Source organism: Erpetoichthys calabaricus, chromosome 9 (assembly GCF_900747795.2).
Source record: "Erpetoichthys calabaricus chromosome 9, fErpCal1.3, whole genome shotgun sequence".
Taxonomy (NCBI): Eukaryota; Metazoa; Chordata; class Cladistia; order Polypteriformes; family Polypteridae; genus Erpetoichthys; species Erpetoichthys calabaricus.
In genome coordinates, this window is record NC_041402.2 from 142994970 (window position 1) to 143005557 (window position 10588).

The 10588-nt window shown below is 33.5% G+C and overlaps 1 protein-coding gene across 3 annotated transcripts in view; it reads right to left on the reverse strand.

Moving 5' to 3' along the window:
• LOC114658183 (alpha-2-macroglobulin-like protein 1) overlaps positions 1-10588 on the reverse strand; it is a 291504-nt gene that overhangs the window by 233861 nt on the left and 47055 nt on the right. For 2 of the 3 annotated variants that reach the window (XM_051932109.1, XM_051932112.1), the window contains exons 10-14: positions 10272-10381; positions 8413-8580; positions 6156-6386; positions 3637-3700; positions 2309-2448 (exon numbers count right to left, since the gene is read on the reverse strand). The exons of the other annotated variant lie outside the window; for it this stretch is intronic. In XM_051932109.1, the coding sequence (XP_051788069.1) occupies positions 2309-2448; positions 3637-3700; positions 6156-6386; positions 8413-8580; positions 10272-10381 (713 nt within the window). The remainder of the gene's footprint in view (positions 1-2308; positions 2449-3636; positions 3701-6155; positions 6387-8412; positions 8581-10271; positions 10382-10588) is intronic. 3 annotated transcript variants of the gene reach the window in all.

Sequence of the window (10588 nt, forward strand, 5' to 3'; positions counted from 1 at the left end):
CTATTCATAAGTGAGAATATATTAAATCTAAGACATATTTCATAGAGCTCAACAGTGGTGCACAGAAGCCACAATGAAACCAAATTACAGGATGCACATATGGTCTGATGTCAGTTATGATGAGCTGTTGGCTTTCATTGCACTTGTTAATTATTATATCAAGGTTTAATTCAAAAGCCTGAAGTAGGAATGAGCTGCTCAACTTAACTTTTACTTGAAATGTCTGAACAACAGCAGGTGATAAGTGATAAATGCTTTAACTTACTTCTCAGGAATTTGAATTTGTTTGGCAACAAACTTACCTGCCACATCTCACAGAAGTGAGAAATCCTTTTTGAAAATAAAACTGTTCTTTGATGCCCTCATAGATTCTCTACAGCTTACATAGCTAAGCAGAATGTTACTGTTGACAAATCACTTCGGCTGTGGAAAGGATGTTTAGCAGTAAAGCAATATGTACCTTACTAAATTTGAAGTATCTCTGCTGAACAGTAGGTGAAGTTAATAATAGCTTGACAAAAATGCCTAGAGACTTACAACTGGTGAACTACTAAGACTACTAAAATGTTTTATATTTTTATTTATTTTTAAAATGTTTTCTATATAATCTCTATGCATGTATTGAATTTATTTTTTTCTTAATTTAACAAGTAAAAATATCTGATAATGTAAAAACGATTACGTGTCAAAATGTTTTTAAATGTTTTTCCCTCACTTTTTCTTCTCTCTTTCACTTTTTATCAATGTAGAGAAAAGCCAAGCAAAATGACACCTTTTTTTAGTTAGCCAATAAAAGGTGTCATTTTGCTTGGCTTTTCTCTACATTCATAATGGCTAACACGGTACAACACCCTAGTACTACTTTTTATCAAAACAGAGAGTTGAAGGATACTATCTTTATTATTTAAACAATAGACATTGCACACTTTCTTTTGAGGGATCGTTTGCTGTTGTTGTTTTGTGTTCTGTTCCCTATTCAGACTTTTAATACCGCATTATCTTTCTCTCTGTCTCTGTGATTTATAATTTCAGATGATTTCTGTGTTTTTCATGGCATCCACATTCCTATTGCATACCCTAAATCTCTGTTCATCACATGTAATATCTTCCCCAGTTAATAAAGATTTTCTCTCGAATATCGAAACACACTCTTTTAGCTAAATTGGTTTGTCTAAGGGACTGCTGTTAGACAATATGGGTATTTTTGAGTACACGTTTACCCCATAATTAAAGGGCACTCAATCTAGGGGTGATTCCTGCATATTCTGTTGAATTGACTTGGAATTTGAATTTAGTTTGACACAATTACCACATACTGTACATCTAACTTGGGCTACATAAACTCAGAAAATGCATTGTAGGGTGTATTTTATTTTAGTACAAAGATCATTTAAGAATAAAACATAAAAACCCATAATATTTTCAGATCCTGTTTATTCAGCTATGGCAATAAATGCATAGTTTATAAATAGTTTCAAATTTATATGAACATACTGTAGTTCATGTATGTATAATGTTTTGACTGGAATGCCAGTATCCAAGGCAGATATTAAAAAAAAATGTTCACATAGATAAGCTCTTTGTTGTTCTCACATTTAGTGTAAAAAAAAATCACAAAAAATATACTAAAACAATAACTTTGTTCACTTTGTAAAAGTCCGTCTTTTTTTAGGAACGCAAAGTTATGCAGGAAATGGGTGTGGCTAGAATTGTTAGAAGCAAATAGAGTCATGACCCCTACCTGACCCCAGCTAGTAGATCAACTGTACAAACCAACAGTCAGTTGTCTCTAGATGTAGAAGGGATCAACAGCTAACCACATCAGTGGTTACACTTCAGGCAGTGTATAATTTCACACTTCACAATATTTCAGAATCAAGGTACTGGTGTTTTTCCCTTTTCAGACCTGAACTTTTCTTATACTTCAATTTTGCAGTGCCATAGTGGGCACTGTTGATGTCCAATTTCATAAATCAGATCAATGTAAGGGAGTTCTCGAAACAACTGGAAGGGCAGGTATACTATCCATTCCGAAATAATGGCATCAAGAAGACAGACTCAAAGCACACCCCAAAATGTTAAGCAGTTTCTGTGGTAAGACCTACCTTTGTGTGACAGTAGCTGTGAACTACCAACACTGTTGAGACATTACTATTTATAAATGTCTACACAAGAAAGTGCTTTGTGGAAGATTCTATTAACTTATAACAAGGCAAAAATGATGTTTGAACAAATAGTAAACAAAACGCCATTAAGTGTGGCTACTCACAATAAAAAAACACATTGATTTGCTTTAACATGTACTTACCTTGTTCTTAAAACACTTTTTAACTTTAAAATCGTTACTATCTGCAATCATCTCTCCACTTGGCAAAATGGCATAAATGAGAACTTGAGCATATGGTGAGACATTGGAAGTGACAGGAAATGTGAAATCAAAGGATCCTTCTAATGATGCAACATCAGTCCAGTCATCGAAACATACAAAAGATAAAGAATAAAGAATATTAGAAAATTATAAATAAATTAAGCAAGTTCTGAAATTTAAATTATACTTTTTTGAGTAATATTGCTTCATTGTTTCTGGTGACTTGCCAGATCCCTATAAAATACACGATACATGCTTCCTGTAATGATTTCCACTTATTTAGCACACAAGGCAGTAAAAGAATCCGTATTCAATGATAAAACTACCACTTTGATTGATAGATTGCATGATGTTATTAGTCATTATGCAGATTTTAGGTTTTAATTAGCCTTATAGGGTTGCTGAAAGCAAGTCATCCAGGTGCTTTACAGCAAAATTCAATGAGCATCTATTTGAGAAATTTCTCCCGTTTGTTCAACTGTTTTTCTGAGGGTAAAAACTTGTATGTCTCCCTTTTTCTTTGTTTGTGACTACCTAGTTGCTTTCATACTTCACATTTAGAGTGATTTTCATATAAAAGAAGGTTCAGTACTGTGCTTAATCCTGTGTATTACAGTGTCCTTTATAGGACATTGTCATTTTGTCAGAAAATAAAATAGAGATCAGTACTTTCATGGACCAATATTGGCATTGAACTTTACTTTCAATTTATTATAAATATTGTTACAGTAAACACTTTTCATTAAAATTAAAACAGTAATATATCAGAAAAAATATGTTCCAAATTTTATTAACATTATTTACAAATAACATTTATAGCATGACATTCTGGAGTGAGGGTCAATAAAAGGGCTCAATCACAGCCAATTTTTGACTTATAATTAATGTAACATGCATGGTTTTGGGATGTGGAAGGAAAATTGTTGTACCAAGAGTAAACCACAATGAGAATGTACAACCTCCACCAAAGTACTGAACAAGCACAGCATTTATTCCTGGGTTGCTGTCCATTGCTAGATGTGTGCAGCACAGTTGTACAGTAGAATTAATATTGAAGTACAGGAGTAGAATCTGCAATATGGATGGCTCATCCTATAGCCATTTACACAGCAATCTCCTTACTTAAGTAGCATTATGTGCCTTTTGTTAGTACTGGCTTTATTTTAAACGTAAATTAAACAGAATTTAGTTGATGGCTATAGCTAAAAGTGTACAAAGCATATGTGTTTTCCTGTCATCTTTGTAAAGCTCATTTGGAATCATTTTACCTTCTCCATCTTTCAAATTAGTCTGAAGTCTTCCACTGATTGCAATGCCTCCTTTTGCTACTACCTAATAAAAAGAAAAAAAAAAGCTCAGTTCACTTCTGTGGAATGTAATTGTGCCTACTGAGTAAATACATCAGAGTCATGAGATTTCATGTGAAAATAGTTTATTTGTTATTATGGTTTGTAGTGGAGTTTAATGGTACAAGAATCTCCTTATTAAGAAAAAAACAACAGCATTTATTTATATAGCACATTTTCATACTAATTATGTAGCCCAAAGTGCTGAACAAGTTTAAGAAAGAAAAGTTTATAAAAATAGAAATATAAAAATAAAACCAGGCAATACTAAATAATGAAGAATAAAGTAAGGTCCAATGGCCAGGGGGACCGAGAAAACAAACAAAAAAAAAAAACTCCAGAGGGCATTCTACCCAACATAAATGATCTCAATCAGTCCTCATAGTTTTCAGCCTTCATGTGGAAGAATTATATGATGATGGTCATGTGGACATTTGGCCATTAATCCATCAATTTATGGACAGCATGGTGCTTTGATCAGGTGGTGGTGGCGAAGTTCGCCACCACAGAAAACCAGAAAAAGAACAGCAGAGAAAGTTGGGGTTAGTACAGATTGCAGAGATATGATAAAAATGATAATTAAATGCATACACAAAATATCAGAAAAGCCTTAAAACGTACTGAATGTGTCCACTTTTCAAGCCAATAATATTCTCGAGTATCAATATGTGTTTTGAGATGATACAATTTCCAAAACAGTATATTCATGTCATTCTTTGAACATTAAAAAAAGAAAAACCTTTAAGCTCCAGGGACATGGTTTCATCTCGAAAAGTCATTGCCAAGCCCCATTTCTGACATTACTGAATGTTGATGCCCAGATGTGAATTGCTGTCTCTGTTCTGTAGACAACAGTAATTGAGGAAGGCACGCTTATGATCACTTACATTCTTTCACTCTATTGAAGCTTTTTTCTTTATTTTGCAAAGGTTTTTCTTTCTGCTGCTGGTGAGAAAAAATATTGAAGATGTGAGTAGCAGGCGATTAAGTGACAAGAACTGAACAGGCATTATAGGCATCCATTCATTCATCCGTCCATCTTCCTAATCTACTTATTGGGTCCAAGGCAGAAATGGTCCCTAAACAGGGCGCTAGTCCATTACAGGGTGAACACACACACACTTGGACCACTTTAGCAGGGCCAGTTCACATAAGTTTAATCAGGCTGAAGTTTAGTAAATTTAGTACAGATATTTTAGCATAGGCAGAGAGGTAGTGCAGAGTTGTCATTCCTGCCTTATAGTGCCATATCCTACACGGAATTTGCATGTTCACCCCATGTTTTAAGGATTGACTGCTATCCATGTCAGTTGAATTTACTCACTCAAAAACATTATGCTCAGTTTTTTTATTATTATATCCTTAGCAAGAGTGACTCATCATGCATTAAAAAAAATTAAATTGGTTTGTATATTATTGTATATTTCATTTTCATAATGTTTTGTTCTTGAGCATGAGCATGGCACACCATTACAAAGGTGACTTGCTTCTTTCAAAAATCTAAGGCTTTAATTACAAATACAATGCAGTATAAACTGTTCAGTTCAAGTTTGTTATGTGCAGAAAGTACACTGAAACTCATTTGTTTTTTTTGTTTTTTTTTTTTACTATGTTGCCCCTTGGTGTGCATCTCATCCTGTAGGCTATGTAAAATAACAATACAGGATGTAATGAGCTTGCTTGGCATTGGGTTGTCATAATTTCATTCACAACAGCTGTTGCAAGCAGATAAGCCTGGAAAAATGGGAAAAAGAAACTCTAGTAAAATGTATTATTTTCAATTTACTTGTCACAAGCATGCCTCAGAAGCCTGAAAGGCCCATTTTCTTACATCTAAACTTTTGCTATTTTGAAGTGGACACATTTATAAATTTTAAGGGTTTTCTTTACATAGGGTCCTTGGTACCCATTCGCTTTATTATAAAATGCAAGACTGGGAGAATTTAGAGTGCAGTTTCATTATGGCAAACTAATATATATCACAATTATGAAAAATTGTGGGTCTCACAGAATCAAAGCCTAGATCATGAGTTTATCCATTCATCTACCCATCCATGTTCTAAACTTGTTGGAGTCTGGGCCAGGGAGGTGCTGCTGTCTATCTGACAACACTGGGCTCAAAGAGGCAACCCACAGTGGACAAGGTACTAGTAAACAGGGACCATTTACAGCTACATTTGCTCACCTCGGGCCAATTTAGAACTGCCAGTTAATCTAACATGTATGTCTATGGAAAAACTGGAGTATCTGAAGAGAAAAGGTGGTGCAGACGTGAGAAAACAATGCAGCTCTACACAGAGAACAACTGGGCTGGGCCATGATTTAAATCTAGTCTACTGGATGACACAGGAAAAGGTTAATTATAAATGCATGCCAAAAAACAAAAACTTTATGTAAAGTGTTTAAAAATATTCCTTTTAAAGTTTTTTTTGGCTACTTACTTGGTAGAAGAACTCAACAAATGTTGCCCCCTTCTCAAGCTCATCTCTTTTTATGATGTAGTTGGTGATGATTTTTGCTTCTGTTTCACACTCAAGCTCTCCATTAAAATCTTGTATCTTTACAAAACTTTTGCTTTTTGAGTAAAAGGGCTTTATGAAAAAATATGCTCTAAGATAACTGGGAGAGATCAAACCATAAGTGTAGGTTTCCATATCCTTTTTGTAATATGCCTGTAAATAAAATAAAGAATATTAAACATTATTTTTGTGACATGACAGGATAATTAAGGAAGAATATTTTAAAATAATGGGGAAAATATTTTAGTTCTTCATCATACCACCTCCTTTTAAGATTTTCTTTTAATAAATATATTTTTTGACTGTCTACTCGGGTATTTTTTTCAGTATCGATTATTTTGACGACATCTAATCATATTCAATTATTAGCAATTAACAAATATGCATCTAGAAAAATTATATAGTATACTTTTCGTGCTATCAAGTACCTTGAAATGAGATAGAAAAGGTTCTATATTAAAATGTGTTTACCTAGTCCTGTAAGGTAATTTATTAATGTAGCATTCCAATATCATCAAGCAATGTGTCTATAAGGTATATCATTACCTGCATTTCATTCACAGAATTAATATTATTTTCATATAATTTAAAATTATGTTCAGAGAATTAGATATTTCCCACCTAATTCAATATTGGTTTATGGGTGTAACTAAATAAATGTACTGCCCACAGTCAATGGGCAACGGACCCATAATGGGACATCGTGCAGCTCATAGATAAAGATGGACAAAAGCAAGTGAGGATGCAGACAGAACTGTATTGTACAAAAAGATGAATAATTGTTTCTTTCAAACAATCAGAGAATTTAAGTGTAAACTTTGCTTAAAGTCCTTTAAAGAATAAATAAAGAAAAAAATATTAATTAAAACAATAATGAATACAAGTAAAAAATAAATAGGTATAAACTTTAAAAAAAATCCTAATAAAAATCAAGCTCACAATGTAATCTGTCCTTTCCATAATTAGGGAAAATCCCTCCTGCAAATGCTCCCAGTGAGCCCTGCCAACTCAGCCAGTACTCTCAGAAAGACCAAGCTGTCCTGCCTGAGTCTCCTCCTTTCTGCCACACCTCTCCATCTCCTCTGCTTCCTCAAATTACTACAGATGCCTCATCAGTTCGGATGTTGTCTCAGCCAGCCTCAAAAAGTACATAGTTTCTCTTGTTGCCTTCACTTACTTTTACCCCCTAACAATTTACCTCCTGCTGCTGCACCTATTCACCGTGCCATTACATGGCAATTAATTAATCCAGCTGGTGCACATGTGTACTGACATCACTTAAACTGCTGAGCAAGGAATCAATAAATTAACCCTGAAAACCTTTCATACATGCCCCATGACATTTCCTGCATCAGTGTTTAACTATAGAGAAATGCACACATTTCCTTGATCAAGTATTAGCTAATCTGCATTGATTTTAGTACTTTACTTGGGACTGACATTAAAAATCATCTTCTTAAGATACAAATTCTTACAACCATTAGCATGCACTGTGATTTGCAACATCTTCTAATGGAAGATTTTGTGAAGGTATCTAATGTGAAAGGCTTGTCATTAAAACTCTGAACAAAGCTTTACGTCAGGGCAGGTTTCTTGATAAATGATTGCAGCGCTCTAAAGCTTAGGTGATATTGTAATTTATCAGAATTTAGTTTTACATATGCAAAGTGTGATTATATTGTATGCAGTTATTTTTATCATGATCTTAAATTGTTCTTGACCTTCGTAATAACCATATTAGGTGAAAGTGTCAATTTGGTACTCATCAGTAATACTACAAGCTCAGACAAAGTTGTTATGTTGAAAAGCATCATAATGGAAGGTGAGGTTCTGAACCTGTAACTGTAACCTTATAGTTTTCTACTTTCATTTACAGTGGAACACAATACATATCAAATTAACTAAAGTAATTGTAAGGACTAATGATCAACTGTATGAATCTAGCCATTACTACATTTTGCAGAGTTACTGTGAATGACACTATTGCCAACACACATTAGAATATTTTTATTTCAGTATACAATTACAGAATATTTAGTCCATTTTGAGTTACATGAATCAGATCATTAGTGCCTTCCAGTGGATAAAAGTAAGAACCTACAGTATTAAAAAAAAAAGCTTACATAATAAATAATAGGGTAGTTTATTGCATGAAACTTGCTTTAGAAAAGATATATACCTGCAGATTAATAATATTGTTACCCCAGGATGAAGTGTTCAATGAGAAAAAGGCCACACCATTCCCATCTGTGTTCAAGACTTGGGTTTCTGCCATTCCAGATGTGGATATGTCAAGGAACACTTGTTCATTAGCAACTGGAGAGGAATCAGCTTGATTCACTTTTATCTAAGGAGTAGAGAAAAAAATACTTCCAGTCCTGACATAAATTATCTGCAGACAAAAGACTATAATATTAACAGGAAACATAAGCACTAAAAACATATGTAACTGTATACTTAGAATGGTAAGTACTGTACCACAAAAACACTGACAAGACAAGAGGGTAATAGATACAGTATTGGTGGAGGATCTGATTTCTCTGGTAGTCTAGCTTCTGTTGTTACTTGATCTACATCAAAGTTATTATTTCAAGGCAGTTATTTCCATTCAGCAAATCATCTTTAAAGTTTCTACCGGATTTCACTAATCAGGGACTGTATGTAAAAGCATCCACATTCCTCCCTTGGACTAAAAAAGTAACCTTTCTTTTAAAATTCACAAAATTTGTGTAAATTTCCTACAAGAATCATTTGATCATTAGTATAAAGGAATGGGGTGATTTTGCACATGTATTTCAAGCTTTATGATTTCAATGAATAACTCGAAAGTTAATTGTCCAAATATAAATTTGATGCAGTTCCAGGCCAACAGAAGCCCGATGAAATCAGTTCGACTGAATATTGGCATGCCCTGTGAATCGCAACATCTTCTAATGGAAGATTTTGTGAAGGTATCTAATGTGAAAGGTTTGTCATTAATACTCAGAACAAAGCTTTACGTCAGGGAAGGTTTCTTGATATATGATTGCAGCGCTCTAAAGGTTAGGTGATACTGTAGTTTATCAGCATTTATTTTTACATATGCAAAGTTTGGTCATATTGTATGTAGTTATTTTTATCATGATCTTAAATTGTTCTTGACCTTCATAATAACCATATTAGGTAAAAGTGTAAATTTGGTACTCATCAGTAATATTACAAACTCACAGCATGTCAGTTTGCTAAATAAACATCATATCTGCAAACAACATACAGACATAGATAATTCTGTCCATAAAATAATAGTAAAATTTTAAGATTTTTATCTAACAAATAAAGTATAAAATCTCAAATAGTATGAATGAAAATATAAAAGACATACAGTTAGTGAGTTCATAGACATGTGTCTTAGGTGTTGCAGATGCTAAAATACGTAAAATTAATAAAATGTCTAAATTGTTTGTCATGGTGCCGGAGAGTAACAACATGATGAATTACATAGATGTTATCTGTTTAATATTATTATTATTACTACTACTGTGTAGTGCAAGCAAATGGAATACTGGTGGTTTTGCTTTATGACTCCCAGGATCCATGTTTATGTCCTACCCTAGTCAATCAGTGGGTGCAATTTTCATGTCCTTCTCATGTCTATGCACATTTTTCTTTAGGTATTCTAGTTTCCTAATAAATGTGAAAGATGTGTACTTTGTTTGATGTGGTTACTGAAAATTAACACTGTGTGAGTGAGAGTCCATTTATTCTGCAATTGACTTTTGTCCACAGATAGATTTTACCTTATACCCCTTGCTGTAAAATCACCATGTAAATCAGGGCTGTGCCTGGTTGTTTGGTGCATAACTGATGAAACATCTGATATTTTGATAGATGCAAACAAAAATTAAAATGAAGCACAGTTCTCAAAAGTAATTTAATAAACTTTCATGAAACTTTAAGAATATGATGCCAGTCTAAACTATGTTACAGAAATGTATTCAGTTTTCATTTCATTGTGAAAAGACACAGAGAACAGCACCTGAGGACCATGTTATTACTTACTTTTCCTTTGAAAGGGATTCCTTGTTTGTATGAGTTTGGTGTATCCTCAAAATTGATATTAACCAAAATATGAGTGAATTTTGCAGTAGAACTTGCTTGGAGTGTAACACCTTTTTAATGAAGATAATAACAGAGTTGACATGATGGAAGTGGAAAAGGTACATAATTATTCCTTTTAAACTGTTATTTTATATCATAAATAAAATCAGGCAAAACACTTCAGATATAAATACACATAAAGGATTGTATACTGTAAATAAATAGCAACAAAGCCTTAGTTATATGGGACACAGTGTCTGAAGGACAGGTTAACAACA